At 33.9% G+C, this 16738-nt stretch overlaps 2 protein-coding genes across 3 annotated transcripts in view; one reads left to right on the top strand and one right to left on the bottom strand.

Moving 5' to 3' along the window:
- Positions 1–2072: 2072 nt before the first annotated feature.
- On the bottom strand, positions 2073–9820 carry gnb4b (guanine nucleotide binding protein (G protein), beta polypeptide 4b). Its single transcript, XM_039673646.2, has 10 exons — positions 9645–9820; positions 7423–7521; positions 7247–7285; positions 5814–5920; positions 5479–5542; positions 4178–4340; positions 3656–3722; positions 3042–3243; positions 2665–2881; positions 2073–2315 (listed from the first exon to the last, which is right to left on the bottom strand). The coding sequence occupies exons 2-10, from the start codon at positions 7477–7479 to the stop codon at positions 2209–2211; spliced, it is 1023 nt and encodes a 340-aa protein (XP_039529580.1). The 5' UTR covers positions 7480–7521; positions 9645–9820; the 3' UTR covers positions 2073–2208.
- A 3857-nt stretch (positions 9821–13677) lies between these two features.
- The window catches only part of shroom2b (shroom family member 2b), a 30216-nt gene continuing 27155 nt past the window's right edge, over positions 13678–16738 (top strand). For both annotated transcript variants that reach the window (XM_039674122.2, XM_039674121.2), the window contains exon 1: positions 13678–14080. In XM_039674122.2, coding sequence (XP_039530056.2) covers positions 13835–14080 — 246 coding nt within the window. In that variant the 5' untranslated portion in view covers positions 13678–13834. The remainder of the gene's footprint in view (positions 14081–16738) is intronic.

Genomic DNA, 16738 nt, shown 5'->3' with positions numbered 1-16738 from the left:
AATTTTAATTTGTTGGAAACTTGCAAGTCAAAACAGTTTCTCTGTCGTTCACGAATATTTTTAATTACGTTTTGGAGAAAACTTTGAAAATGTTTTGATCATTCAGTTGAATGAGTTCATATCTTTAGGCCTATCAATCCACATTTAAATGTGCAGATTGAGACAATCAAACAGAAACATCTTATATGGTTAAAAGTCTTTTTATTGGTTACAATATCAGTGTATGGCAGCTTTATCACCATGTTACTTTACAAATACCAAAAAAATTGAGGAAAAAAAATGTTATTAAAATTGATTTTTTGAAAACATGGCACTGTGAGTCTATACCAGGCACCACAGTCCTGGCTTTATTGGCTCAAAGAAAAAGGTAATGTAGCATACAAATGAGCCAAAAGTATATTATGAATACTTAAAGCATTGGGGTTCTAACATGCAAAATACCCTTTTGTTGCAGAGTTTGAGTGGTTTGGCATGTTTTGGAAATAATGTGAAATAAAATCCAAACTCGTTTGAAAAAGTCAATGTTTTTCATTAAAGCCCAAAAGACTCCATTAGCCAAGGATAAAGACGGTTAGATGTTAAAACTGTCCATTTCTGCTGATCCGGGAACTAACCAGTCAAATCTTCAACATGACCATCATAAAACAACCGTGGATTGGCAATCTTTCAACCTCTACATTACCAACAATAGAAATCTGAATTAAATTCTAACCAATACAAATAATACCAGCAGACAAATTTCCCGTTTAATAGTAGAATTCAAAGTGATTTCTAAATGAGACATTGCTATTAAAGACATCAAAAAATATCAACAAAAAAAAACTTTTTAAACCCTAAATTAATTTTAAAGTGTGTAATGGTTTTATGCTAAAAAGGATTTTCATACTGTAAAAGGACAAAATACACTTTAATACCTCAACATAATTTCAAGCCACTTTCCAATTCCCTTTTATATAAAAAAGGCGAAGAGAAAGATTTTAAATTCTATTCACAGTTATATGAGGTGTTAACAATGGCACAAATATCATTTTTAATCAGGCTTGTTAAGGTAAAAGATATCAAGCTGGTTACTGACACATCTCAAACAGCCTCAACACACACAGAGACATACTGTCAGAACCGATGGCACTTATAAATATGGCGAAGCTTCATTGCTCTGATCTACATTTTTTTTTTTTATCCACAGAAAAAAATAAGCCAAATATAGTGACTGAGTGAGCAGTGAAATCATCCTGACCAGGTAGTGTTCTTCATCTCCACCTGTTTGCACACATTTACATGCTAAAACTGAGAAACACAGTCTCAGCATTCAAATGACTCCTAATCAACTATGATGCACAACAAAAATATTATATATACTTTCAGTATGCTCCATCTTTGTAACACTGCAACGTTAAAACATTTAAGAGAAGGTTTTGTGGCCATTTCTAATCCGAAAAAAGCAAGTGTTATGAATTAATTCGAAAGCACAGATTTCCTTTGTAAGCACCAAAAAATGAATTGATATACTAGGATTAGTTCTGTTGTGATCACTAGCATTGAGGCTAAAGTTCAAGGGCAGCGACATTATAAATTTCATTATCAATCAAAAGCAAGACTCCTAAAAACAAGGCGTCACGATGCTTCGAATCTAACATTCAATCTCAAGGCTGAGAAAATTCAGTGCCTTCGTTCCAAACACCAATAAATGATTGATTTAGTGGCGTGTAAAGAAAAAAAATAAGCTGCTTTTACGCTTTTGTTGTCCAATGTATGAAAACCTCCATAAATTCACAAACTTTTTGTAATACAGACTGCAATACGCAACGTTCCGTCTAGTTTAGCGTTGTTTTCTATGTACACAAATTAAAGTAAAATACAAAAAAAAGAGAGAAAGATTAATAAAAATGTCATGGGCCAATGATCAACTAGAAAAATATATACATGAACACTATGTATGTATATACTATATGGTATATACATACACATAATGCTGTACATATATACCATATCTATATTCATATACATGTATATTTACATATTACACAATGACACTTTAATAATCTCGTATTATGATTCCTGTGGCCGGCGGTGACGATTGGCTTTTCCACGGGATTGAACTAGATACTGAAAATCATGTGTAATAACTGGAATACAGAGGACTTGCTGTGGAAAGACGTAGAAATGGGACGGAAGGAAACTGGACCTGGAGATTTTTTTAATACGCTCTCAGTTCCAGATCCGAAGGAAACTGTCCCATGATCCCGTGGCCACAGCCATCCCATCGTCATTCACTCCTAAACAGCTCACCCTGTTGTCGTGACCGGCCAGGACACCTGAAAGAGGGATGCCGATTATTCAGTGGTGGAGGAAGTACTGAATCTCAGTACTTAAGTAAAAGTACAAATATCCAGATAAATATTTACATTAGTAAAAGTAGAAGTAACACAATGACAACCATACTTAAGTAAAAATTAATAAAACATTTAATTCTAACTCATTCAACCTAATACTCCTATAATGATGTTCAATAATGATGGAAAAAAAATTGTTCACACCATTTCTGAAACAAGCTTGCAATTAGGCAATATATCCACACATTTTACCGAGAACCGTTACAGCCTTAAAATTAGTCTAAGATAAGATGAAATGTATATAAAATCTCTGAAGGGTGTTTGCGCTCACCTGCACGTTCGCCTTTTAAAGTGTCCCAAACGTTGCAGTTGAAGTCGTCGTAGCCGGCCAGCAGGAGGCGTCCACTCTTGGAGAAGGCCACGGAGGTGATGCCGCAGATGATGTTGTCGTGAGAATACATCATCAGCTCCTGATCCGCGCGCAGGTCGAACAGCCTGCAGGTGGCGTCGTCTGAACCTGTTGTGAAGGCATTTCCGTTCGGAAAGAACTGCAGGAGTAAACAAAAAGAGAAGCTTCTAGAACATAATATAACCACCCAGAAGTAGAACCAAACTTTTTTTTTTTTAATTCCAAACTTTTTGACTAATAGTTTAGATTTTAATAATTGAACGAAACAGCGAGCATGATTTTAAAGGTAGAACACTTACGCAGACGGCATTAATATCGGAGACGTGGCCAGTGAAAGACTGCCTGCACATCCCATCTCTGATGTCCCACAGCTTAGCGGAGGCATCGCAGGCCCCGGACACGAATGTCTTTGAGTCGGGACTGACCGACAGACTCATGACATCGCCCGTGTGTCCTGTGAAACTGGTGGTTTGTTGGCCCGTCTCAATGTCCCACAATGCACTGCAAAAAAAAGACAGAAGTAAAGTTGAAAATTTAGTTTTAATTAAAACTAAACACTTAATTCAAAGCATCATGGAGCAAAACTTTTTTTCTGTTTATATTAAATATAGCCTACACTTACTTTTAGTTCATGACAGTAATACACAGACAGCTACATAGGCTAGCCCCAAAGAACCAGCTTAAACAATTTAGATTTTTTTTTTGTTACTGCACTTTATTAGACTGTCTTGTGTTTTTTTTTTTTTTTTTTTTTTTACTCGAGTGCAATACATTTTGGATGGAAAAAAAAGAGAATCGTGTAAGAGAATCGAGATCTCAATTCCCATGGAGAAAAATCGTGATTCACATTTTAGCAAGAATCGTGCAGCCCTAGATGGCACTTATTGCATTATTGTGTGTGACATGAACTCACCATGTGGTGTCGCCAGAGCTGGTGATGATCTGATTGTCATCAAGAAAACGACAGCAAGACAGATAACCTACAGGGTTGTTCATAAAAAAAAAAGAAAGAATGAATTATGCATTGCATTGATTAATTATGCATTGTATAAAATGGCATACAGAGAGTTGAAGAGTTGAATTAGAGCAGTGTTTGTTTTCCAAACATGTTTGTGGAATAGACAAGCTAATAATTATTAATGTGTTAATTAAAACAAAAAAGTCAATTTTGCATATAATACTCAAAAAAGTATAATCATGCATATGTATATAGTTATACACTAAATATATTAGTTTGACCTTTTAATTTGAATAATTGAAATACATGAACTGATGCACGAATCACGATATGCATTTTTTTTTTTGAGTTTCACCTGTAAAAGTTGACAGCCCTAGTAAATATTTTAGGTCAAAGGGGTTCGGCTGACAAAAAAAAGCGTGTTAATCCCCGTTTTAGAAGAAGTATTACTGAGGAGATAAATAAAGGAGACTCCACCTGTGTGTCCGGCCAGTTCTCGGTTGACCCGGACGTTGCCCTCGCGGGTCTTAAGGCTGTAGGTGGAGCAGATGTTGTCCAGGCCTCCACAGGCCACGTAATTCCCTGACGGGGCGTACGAACAGGTCATGACCCAGGAAGAGCGCAGGGGAATGGCGTGCATCTGAGTTAAACACATACAACATCCTTCAGTAATAAAAGAAGCAAAAACAGACAACAATATCCAGCAGGACTGTAAAAAAAACTGCAATTAGCCATGTTTCCATCAAAAGTTAGCAAATTTAATTTGTGCGCAAAATAAGAATATTGCATAAAACATCTGCGAATAAAGCAGCGTTTCAATCCATTAAGTCAAAGATAACAAAATCAAAACTTCCTGATGTAAAAAGATTTTTAACAGTAGGGGAAACCACTGTATATAATAATTTTCTTGTATAATTAATTATGTCTGAGCGCGCAGATGAAATGCAAAAACTTAAACTATAAGAAAAAAACAAACATTTTGCATATAAAACACAACAGGTTTGCTATTTTAATATATTTTAAAATGTAATTCATTCCTGTGATGGAAAATGAATTTTCAGTGGATCAAATAAATGCAGCAAAATAGACTAATTTCAAAACAAACAAATAAAAACAACTTAATTATACATATATATAAATGTAAATATTAAAATAAAAACATATCAAAATAAAACACAAAGTATGTCATGTTAACATTAACTGGCATCACAGAACCGCAAACATGCTGTTAAAATATTAACTTAAAAATCTCAGTAAATATTAGAGCTACTAATAAATTAAAACATTTTTAAAATAGCAGAGAAAAAATTTTTAAAGTCTTATTGGATAAAGCTTTAATAAATGCATGTGTGTTAGTCGTATAAGACAGTCCTAGAAGGCAATTATTCCTATTTTACACTTTAATAAAAAGCCATACAAACGCACAAGTCATATGATTTTTCTTTTTCTTTTTTTTTGCTGTGCATCGATGAATTTATCCGGTAAATTTGTTTCCATTGTAGTTTATGTGCATGTTTTCTTATTAGAAAAAAAAAGTTAAGTCTTATTGGATAGTTATGCACATTTTTTTAAATGTATGTGCATCTTGGCGTTTCCCTCCAGCAGTTTTATGCGATATCCCAAAATGCGAAAGAAATGGGTGGATGGAAACATAGCTATTGTTAACTTAAAAAGCAGTTTAACCTATAAAAAGTAGTTTTGTTGGCATAAATCAATGTATTTAGGTAGATTTGGTGATGCTTTTTTCAGCGTACATGGTTTTAATAATATCTCATTACCTTGTTTGTCGTATAACCATCCCATATGATCAGTTTGCCGTCTTGGGAGGCACTGACAAGTAACCTAAAAAAAGCCAAAGAAATTATATTCATCCACACTGCAGCGTATCCATAATGAATTGTAATTAATATGGGACACAGATGGGATTTGAGTAACATGGTGGGAAAGCTCCATGGAAAACGAACACCAGGGTCCCAAGCGTTTCTTCATTTAATATTAATCACACAGTTGAAAGGAGGCCGAGAGTGTTTAAAGCAGCATTTTCTGTTTATAAAACCAATCGCGATGGTTCAGGAGGACCCTCTGGGAACGTGTCTGTCAATCAAACACACACCTGGAGTCGCTGCCCCAGTGCATGGCGTAGATTTTGGCGAGATGACCTCTGAGTGTGCGTCTCGTTCTCATCTGGATCCGCCCCACTGAGTCCAGGCTCGCTGTCATCTGCCACATGAGCCCAAAACAGCGAGAGATTAAAGATCACACAACATAATCAGCTCCCATGAAGCAATGGTGCATCTGTTCATTCTACGGTTTAGTTTATTCAAATCGTCGCTTTTTTGTTCTTGTAATTAGGGACTCAAATGGTATTACATATAACTACTATATATAACTATAACATAGAAAACATAGTAGTATGTGCACAATTATGATTTTTTTTTTCTTTATCTTGATTTTCTATTGAAGCTTGTTTCCGCCACAGAATGAAAAATAAAAAAATGTAATTGCGACTTTTTATCTCGTAATTCTGACTTTATTTCTCAGAATTGCATGATATAAAGTCAGAATTACGGGATAAACTCAGAATTGATTGATATAAAGTCACAATTGTATGTTGTAAGGTCAGAATCGTGAGATGTAAACTATTCGGAGGAGGGAAAAAGTTCATCTTTTTTTTCCCGTAGAATTGGCCTGATAATTCACAATTGCGAGTTCATATCTCACAATTCTGAGAAAAGATGTCAGTATTTCGAGATATAAACTCGCAATTATGTGATATAAAGTCAGAATTGTGAGTCTCAATTCCGTCTTTTTTTCTCGCAATTGCGACTATTTCTCAGAATTGCGACTTTATATCTCGCAATAGCAACTTTCTCACAATTTTGACTTCATATCTCGCAATTGTGAGATAAAAAATTTTCACACTTCTGGTCTTCGGGGTCAATGACCCCACATTGAAATGAATGGGAAATGTCAAAAAAAGAAAAGAAAAATGCGGCATAAATCTGAAAATTTTTACACCGAAATGAAGGCCTAGTACCAGAGCATAAATGCAATGCATCATAAAAAATAATATTTAATATGCAAGCTAATGGTGTAGTTGAGGAATTGTGTGGTATATGGATACAAAAGTACTTTATATCTCCAGAAACACAGCATTAATGAATAGATGAGAAGTAAACTAAAAAAATTATTTATTATTTGTATGATTAAAAATGTATGTTTTTGTACAATTACTCAATTAATTGTTGGGGTCGAATAGACCCCAAAGCCCAGAAGTGTAAACAGGAACCGAAGACCATTTGAAGGTTAATATACAATCACATACAAAACACTTATTTTAAATCTTAATAATATTTCACTGTTTTTGATCAAATAAATGCAGCATAAGAGGCTTCTTTCAAATGCATTAAAGAAATCTTAATTTAAACTTTTTTCTAAATTGTATTATTAATTATTCTAAGCCTTTGACAGATAGTGTGCATCGCCACAGCAATATGTAGAAGACCCGGTTGATATCTATGAATAAATCAACGATTTGTTTCGTACCTGCGAAAGTGTGGAGTCACTGCAGGCTTTTCTAGCATCCTGAAAAACAACAATAATTCATGACACAAAACTTCCCAATCAAAACACTCAGCAAAGGAAATATATTGTTTACATGCGAGTCGTTTCCTTTTGTTGCATCAGTCCGAACGCAAGCACTGATGAACGATTCCTCTTACCCGGATCTGGTTGCGAAGCTGTTCCGCTTCCTGACGCAACTGTTCCAACTCACTCATTGTTCCTGTTTGACCTACACCCTAGACAACAACTTGCTGGACCTGCGAGAAATAAGCACATCTTACAATTATACAGTATAATGACATCATTCACACACTGCATGTGCTCATCTGTCAATCAAACATTGCACTAGTGGTCATGAAATCCCTTAAAATGCAATTACTAACGGTCAAAGGACCAGCATCCTTTGAGCAAATCCATTTCAGCAACTTTAATTAAACGCACAAAATGATCTGAGAGCTGTGGGGAATGACGGTGAGCTCAGAGGGTCTTCAAAACCCCACCAACTGCTGCCAAATGCCACCCGTATGTTCACTGACCTTTCCGTCAAATCGGGCGACCGTGTCTCAATGTCTCCCTCACCTTACGAATGCGTTCAGTTAGATCTACAAACTCAAACAGCACAGTAATGGTTTGGTTACTAGTCCAGCATCTCTCAAACCATCATCTGGCACAACCTAACCTTGTATAGCATTTTTCACAATACATATCGTTTGTTCAAAGCAGCTTTACAGAAAATGCATGTTTCTAAATTACAATTTAGAGGTGACAGTGTAATGAATTTCAATTAATTTTCATTCAGTTTCATTGTTAAACAATGCGTTAAGATAAGACAGAAACAATGAGCTCATTGAAGTAAAGAAAACATGTTGTTAAATGATTAGGAAACAGAAAACTTTAACATTGGTGCTTTTTTTCATACTCAAAATATGAGTGAAAAAGTCAACAAACTGAAAAATAAAATAAAAATGTAATTGTTAAATCTGGTTATAAAATTGGTATCGAAAAAGGTATCGGTATTCGGTATCGGTCCATTTTTGTTACGATACCCAGCCCTAATGATGATGATGCAAACCAAACTATACAGTGCTGATTGTCTGTCAATTCAAATGCAAGTTTCATTCAAGTGTGCGCCATAACACTGACTCCAGGCGATGCCCGTCAGGACTCGGGAAGGTGCCGGGATGCGTCAGATCAGCTTGGCATGCTCTCCGTGGGCACAGATATGCCATGCTGGTTTTTCGCTCTATTAATGATGACCAAACACACTGCTGAGCCCCATATCTGACACTATGACAGAGGACCTACATCTTTTACAGCAATACAAATATGACAAGGTGTGTGCTTTTATTTAATAACCCCATAAAGAGAAAAAACTGCAACTGGAAATCAATTCCAGGAAGCAAATAACAGAAAAAGGGGAGGGGATAATATATATATATATATATTTATATATATATATATATATATATATATATGTTTTTTTTAAACAGGTGAACATCTTCATGTACCTAATAAATACTGAAATCTGAAACGATTTTTTTTTTTCGAAAATAATGTCTGCTAGGTCATTTCTAAATCCTTAAATAATAAAATTACACAATAACCCACAATAGTAACGAACACACATGACTATCCCATAAGTTAAAAAGGCAAATTAAGCCAGTACAGTAAATATTAAAATTATTCATGCTGGCAGAGTTTGAAGTCTCTGGATTTGACAAAAAATAACTTGAGGTGAATCAAAACGGATTTCAACAAAGGTAAAGTGAAAGTAAAACTATCAGCTTCTGCTCGAAGAATATCAGAGATTGCCGTCTTCTTCAGATTCAATTTTTAATACAAAAAGGGAACATTTTGTTCAATTTAACCAAGCTGGAAGATATAACCATTATGAAAAATGACTTGTGGAGTTCATTCATATAACGAAAATTGAAAACAACGGGCAGTTCATGTTTACTGTAGTAACCTGAAGTGTGTTAATCAAGGACACAATAATAGCTACTGTCATCCCAGCTGAGGGTTGAACCTGCAATCTTTCACTCATCACCACAGATATTTAACCACTACACCACACTGTCCATTAAAATGATTAACTCCTGCCAGGGAACACTTAACAGATTATAACGGTTGGAGTTCAGACTCAACTCTTGTGTGTATCAGGCCTCCTGTTGCTTCTTCTTTTAACAGAACAACCAGCAGATTATAATTTAACTAATTAGCTATACGAAGTCAAGATTCAACCCATCATTCACCCCTAAAACAGTCAAAACAAGTTAAGCAATGCGTTTAAATGACCCTGCTGGACCTTTTACGAGCATTTTACAAGCAGGAAATAGACGAGAGAACAGAAACACAGCCTACGATTGTTTTTCCCCCTCACCTGATCAGGCTGGTTTGGGCAAATTCAGCTCCTTTCAGATCCCTGGCATGTTGATAAGCGCACAGATAAATTTAAAAGCAGCTCGATTAATTGGAAGTCAATTTTAAACACATTTAAAGGGCCACGCAGCCCTCACGCGAGCTGAGAGTCAATTTTCACAAGCAATCTCGTCACCACACCCATAAGGGAACCGGGAACATGGCAACAGAATCGGCGGAGGGGTGGCCCGACTGACACCGCTTATCTACAAACGCTTAAAATCGCTATTTAAAGGCATAATATGATTTATATTAGCTAGATAGGTATGAAACTACAACATTACCTCCAAACTCCGTGTTTATCGTGTGAACACACTTGGAACTGTAGTTGTTGGCGCTGTTGTGTTCACCTGCGGATGAATGGTACAGTCCGTCCGCTGCCTCAACAAAGCGCCTGTAGGAGAAACAGGAAACGTATCCGCTACGTGTTTGATTCTCGCAGGGAAACTTGTAAAATTGTTTCTGTCGTAGTAAAAGTTACTTTTAAACTCTAGATCGGTCGGAAACATTTACACGTTGGTCTGATTTAAAAGTCCATTGTTATTATTTAGCGACGTTTGTGCAGTGTACTGTAACTGTAGCCTATGTTGAGATATTATAGATAGATAGATAGATAGATAGATAGATAGATAGATAGATAGATAGATAGATAGATAGATTTATGAATAGATAGATTGATTCATTTATTTATGAATAGATAGAACGACAGATATATAGATGGATAGGTAGATGGATAGATAAATTGATTGATAGCATGTGTCATAATAACGTGCAATGAAGAATTTTTGCACATGCAAACAAAAAAGATAGATAGATCAACGGATATATAGATGGATGGATAGATAATGTACCGTAATATAATCACAATTTTTGCACATGCACACAAAAAACAAAGATGTATTTGTGTACAATTACAGTTTACTTACAAATATAATTTTGGGCTGTAGGCTATTGTATATTGCGTTAAATGCTGAAAGCAAGTCAATTAAACTATTTCAAAATTAATGATAAATGCACTCGCATTTGGAAATGTTGAATATTTAATGGCATCAATGAAAGTGAACAGTGGGAGAAGAATCAATGGCATGAGTTGAAAGCGATCTGTTCTCTGTCAGAGATGGTATGGGGTCTTTCAGGGCTTTAACCTCTTTAAAAGGCTTCCAGATGGGGTCACAGCTGCTCACTTATTGTTCTCATTAAAATCAGAATCATATTAGTGACATATAAATGACATATAGGGTACATGCATGAGGAAAATAAGTGTCTCGGGCAGCTGTTCGTGATGGCTGAGGATCTGCGGAGCCGAAGGGAAGAGCATCAGGAACATGCCTTCTAAAAAAAGATGCAGCATGGCTATAAATAGAAGTGTTAATATGGAGAGGATACCCTGCTTTTGTTGTTTCAAACACAGGCACGTATCCAAATGTGGACCTGATTTTTTTTTTTCTAAGTAAGTCAAGAAAATTCTAAATAAATGTTTTTTTTTTAAATTATATCACTGTGGTTATACCATGAAATACCAATAAAAGAGTGTAAAATCTTACTGATTATAGATGAGACACAAACAGATAATTTCTACAGAATGCATTTTGGACAGCGGTGCATTGTAAGAGCTATGTAATGTACAGTGCAAATGCAAAAAGCTGAATTCATCACTACATATATCTCTAGGGGAGGCTTGTGGTTGCCATGGTAACCGTCACAAATGGCGACTGACGTCAGATGAGGAGGGACTCCACAGAGAGGAGCAATACATTATGCCTAACTGTACATTTATATAAACCATAAATACGAGTGCTATATAGCCTATATATGAGAGTGAAAAGTGATGCATGCAAAAACAAGACATGACCCATCATAAGGAGTTCAATCAAACTGATCAATTTGAATATAGTATTAGTTAAACCCTAGATGTATTATATTTCCAATGCCTCTACATGATCAATACTTTGCTCAAAACCCTGTTGCACACAATCATGTTTTTTTAGCAAGTAAAAGGCATTTTAGTGTAATTGTAAACAAATGTAAGATTAATACTTGCAGGACTGAAGCAACTCAGGTTTGCTTGATGCATATTTCTTTTAGAAACATAATGTAGTTCAAATGTGAGTCTCACCAGGCTTTGAGGAAGGTTTATTAGTTCATCTCTCAACCATCGTTGTACTGCATTGCATTATGTTTTAAAAATGCATAAAAATAAACATTTAAATCATCTAACTGAGGGCAAATTATTAATTGGCAGATAGAACGACGACTGATATATATGCATGTTATGTCAGTATCTGCTATACTGTTATAGCCTACAAATCATTGATTTTTTACACGTTTTTTGGCCCTAAATATCAGCATCTGCACCAACGTTGAATATTTGTGCTCAGTTTGAGCCTTTAATGATATTAAAGTAATTTATTCCTCCATATTCTCACTATATGAGCCATAAAAGCCTGATGGATCAAATATGATGCTCAACAAAATCACAAACTATGCATGCTCGATTTTTTTTTTATTTAGTTATTTGATATTTGTTTCAGATGATTTCTTCATATGTCCGGCTTTATATGTGTATATCAGTGTGTGTAACGCTGCTGGTGTGTCCTGCAGTTGGTCAGTAGGGGGCAGCACTGCTTCCTTTGATACTGGCCTGAGATGGTTTGTTAATTAAGGACACAAACGTATTTTATGTAATAAATAATGTGCTGCTTTTGCTGAAATTTTACATAAATAAATAATAATAATAAAAAAATCCTCAGATAATTGGTTTTTAAACTCCTTAAGTAGCTATTGCATATTTAAAACAGTAATATCCTATACTAAACCTAAACCAATATTTGATGTTAACTATTTGATAAAGGATTTTCAAAATAATTGACTGAAGAACCGTAATCTATTAATTTGCAACAAGAATATTATCATACTCCTAAGGCGTGTTCAGACCTTTATTTTGAAATATTGATGAACATGAAAATCATGAAAAATGAATTTCTAGTATAGCTATGTGGACACATTGAGAGGGATAAAAAGTTTTAAAGCATTGAATTTATAAAACTTCCTTCTCTACTACTTTTCTCGCTCTCTCTCTCACACACACTCACACACACAGGCACAGACAGACACTCAAACACACACACACACACACACACACACACACACAGAGACGTTGCTGTGATTTGTAGGTAGATGTGGAAGTGAACGTCTCCATAGACAAGCCTCATCATAAAAGCTGAATGATGATCATAAATGATATGGGGAAACACCTAAAAATGTGGTTAATCATGAAATCAGTTCCTCATTCTTAGGAAATGAGCAGTGGACTTCTGTGACATCACTCAATAGAGTTTCAATGCTCCTTTATGTGATTGTGAACATACATTGAGAAGAACTGCATGATCTGCATTCATTTGGGGCTGATTTGGTAATTTCTACACCAGACGAAACTGCTTCTACTACTTATAAAACCTCCAACTTTATTCAAAAATTTATTTAATTTTATTCATTACTGTTTGGTCGGATAAAGAAATAAAATATATTTAATAAATGTTAATCTGCGTCTTTACATGTATTTGTAGGCTATGGCTATGTATGCGCCTGTATCTGATGTTTTTGGTTTGGCCAAATAAATAGGCCTGAATAAAATATATATTTAATAAATGTTAAATATTGTATATGGAATTGCACCGTTATACTTGCATTTATTCTGATACAAAATATATTTTTTGAACAATATATATATATATATATTTTTATATATATTATTATATAATATATATTTTATTATATATAATTATATTATATAATATATATATATATATATATATATATAATAAAATATATATATTATATAATAATATATATAAAAAAAACAAAATATATATTGTAATATAATTGTGTATATATATATATATATATATATATATATATATATTTTTTTTTTTTGGATGTGTTCGTCATTGTCGCCTCAGGCCGACAGGGGGCGCTGCTCTTCTGATCCTGATGGAGTTTGATAATCATGTTCAACAGTTTGAGCTCATTCATGACGCCAAAGTCTGAAACACGCCGGTGGATTCATAGATTCGCCTTGAGCTCGAGTGTTTTTGTTAATCCCGTTATTATTCTCGTTGAAAACACTTGTTAAAGCCGATGTTATTATAGGAAATGCGAGAGAGCAGCGGCTCCTGTCAGGAGAGTTTGTCTCACACAGGCGAGTTGAGGAGTTCTGGAGGCGTCATGGAAGTTGTGAACGCCAGAGAAGACTGTGGAGATTCAGCAGGAGATGTTCTGGAAGAGGAGGAGGATGGAGGAGATGTTGAGCTGATGGAGTTACGGCTGAGTGGAGGCTCGCCGTGGGGCTTCACTCTCAGAGGAGGACTGGAGTATCACGAGCCGCTCATCATTACCAAGGTACCTCAGTCCATCGCATTATTATCAACACACACACACACACACACAAACCTATGATGATATTTCGGGGAAATACGCACACCCTAGTGTACTTTTTTGCATGAATATGATAATCAATTCCTAAAATATGAAAGACTATATTTTCATGTATCTAGACCAAATGAACGTTGTGGGAAAGATATGTGTAAAATAAAACTTGGAAAATATTTAGTTTCTATTTGGTTACAATAAAAAACTTTTTGATGTATAATGTCTATTTTTGTTGTGTTTTATTATTGAATTTAATTATATAGGTTTAGTAAACAAAAATATTATAATGTATGAACATTAATATACTTTGAATTTATTTTAATATATTCATATATTGTATTTCTTTTTTGCTGTCTACTAATTTATTTTGAAATAATTTTAATTTTTTAATGATTTTCATATATATATATAAAAAAATACATGTGAGAAAACAGATATAATTGAAAATTTGCTGCAAAGCTGTGGAAATCTCAATATTTTTATGTCAATGTTCTTTATGTTACTGTCCAGTCCACCAAATACACCAAAATACTGATACACCACCAAAACCATATACACGTGTTTGATTGTATGTTGAGATGTGGGCGTGGCACTCAGTTGTATGCAGGGGGCGGGGCTTAAGCGCACTAAACGATTGGAGAATCCTGCATATGTCATCAACATGGGAATCAAAAAAAAAAAAAAAAAAAAAACATGGGAATCAACAAGGTTCAGTTATTTTGATTAAATATCATGAGCTCAAAACATTTTGTTAAAACATATGCAAGAATGAATTGCCGACGGTAAGATCTGTAACAAAATTTAATGCCGACTTTAGCAAACACATGATATTTTTGTTGTTTTGTTAATAAAACTGAAATGTAAATTATACAGGGTCACTGAAAGGTATATGAACACTATAGTCACACTTTATTGCACAACATCATTGCATTAGAAGTGTTGACACACTTCATTTAACACTCACACATCCATTTCCTGTGGATTTCCACTAAAATGGCTGGTTGATGGTTTTTAATGTTTGACAATGAAGAAATTAAGACTAATTATTAGTATTGTAAAAATTATAAATATACTGTAAAATAAAATGTATATTATTTTTATTAAATATTTTATTTTCATTTAATAACAATAATATGTATTATTAATTATATGAATTATTCTGAATTATAATTACGTAATAAATAACATCAATAATAGTTATAATTTTTTTAATGCTCATATTGATACATAATCACTGATTTTTATTATTTATTTATTTTGCCAAGTTAAGGCAAACCTTAAACTCTTTAAAAAAAAAGCATTTTAAATTAAAATCACAATTTAAACCTTTTCAATCATTTTGTGCCATTACAGCATTTGTTTATTTCATTCGTCTGTTTTTGGAGGTTTGGCCCCTGTGGATTAAACTGCAACAAACAAACAAAAGATCTTATTAAAATTCCTGACATTTTTTTCTGTAATTTCCTGTAACCATATTCTTGTGTAATTTGCTAATTAATGTGAATTCTAAAGATAATCTGGAGTTATCGAGTCGAGTGTTGCAGTGTTTGTGAATCCTGAGCCGCTTTCACTGCGACCACGTCATCCAACATCCAAACCACCGAGGTCACGTGTGTGAGCACCATCTGAAAGTGTGCAAATCAAGATCACAAACTGATCTGAAATCAGCTGCTTTGGACTTTACGGGATGTGAAAGGAGCTGTATCTAAAGTTTCCAGCTCCTGAATATTTCAGTGTGGCGCTCGGGTTCCTGATGGCTGTGATGGACGTTACACAGACTCTCAGGGTTTTTGTGTTGAGTGATGCGGCCTTTGTGCATGTCCTGTCTTCAACATGGTCCTGTAGGGTCGATGTTGTTCATGTCCTGTCTTCAACAAATACTGTGAACATGAGAGATATGTGTAAAATATTCTTAGTTTCTATTTGGTTAGGCCTACATTAAGGTTTTTTTTCTTACGCACTATAGTACTGTACTGTTAGAAGTATTATTTATGTATATTGTGCTTGGTTTTATTATTTTATTTAATTATATACTTTTAATTTATTAAAAATAGTAATATAATTTAATTTAATATATTATTATTTCTTTTAATCTAAGTATTTATATAAGTTGATATGCCTTTACTCATTTTTATTTTATTTATTTTAGTCTGAATTAATATTATCATTTGGATGTGTAAATATCTCATTACATTTTTCTGCTAGATGTAATATTTATTTGCCCAATTTTTGTTGTATTTCATCAAATATTATTGTTAAATTATTATTTTAATATATAGGAATGATTTATTTATTTTAATCAAATTATGATGTGTATGTATTTATTTTATACTTCTTAATTTTGATTTATTAAATTTAATACAAATTATAAATAATAATATATTTAAAAATGTAATGCGTGTCAAATCAGCTGAGTATTAATACACTTTAAACATTTATTAATATTACATTTGTCTTGACAAAAATAGGGCCATATGAAATCTGTTTTATTTATTTTCCAAAACTTTCAGTATGGATTCCATTTTAATGCTTTAATTAAACATTATACATTAAAAAATATTGAAAATATATATATATATAAAAACATATATTTTAATTATTCAAGTATTTACACTGTGAATTATTTGG

Source organism: Pimephales promelas, chromosome 21 (genome assembly GCF_988280905.1).
Source record: "Pimephales promelas chromosome 21, fPimPro1.hap1.1, whole genome shotgun sequence".
In the NCBI taxonomy this organism is placed as follows: domain Eukaryota; kingdom Metazoa; phylum Chordata; class Actinopteri; order Cypriniformes; family Leuciscidae; genus Pimephales; species Pimephales promelas.
This window is presented reverse-complemented; position numbering and strand designations above follow the sequence as displayed.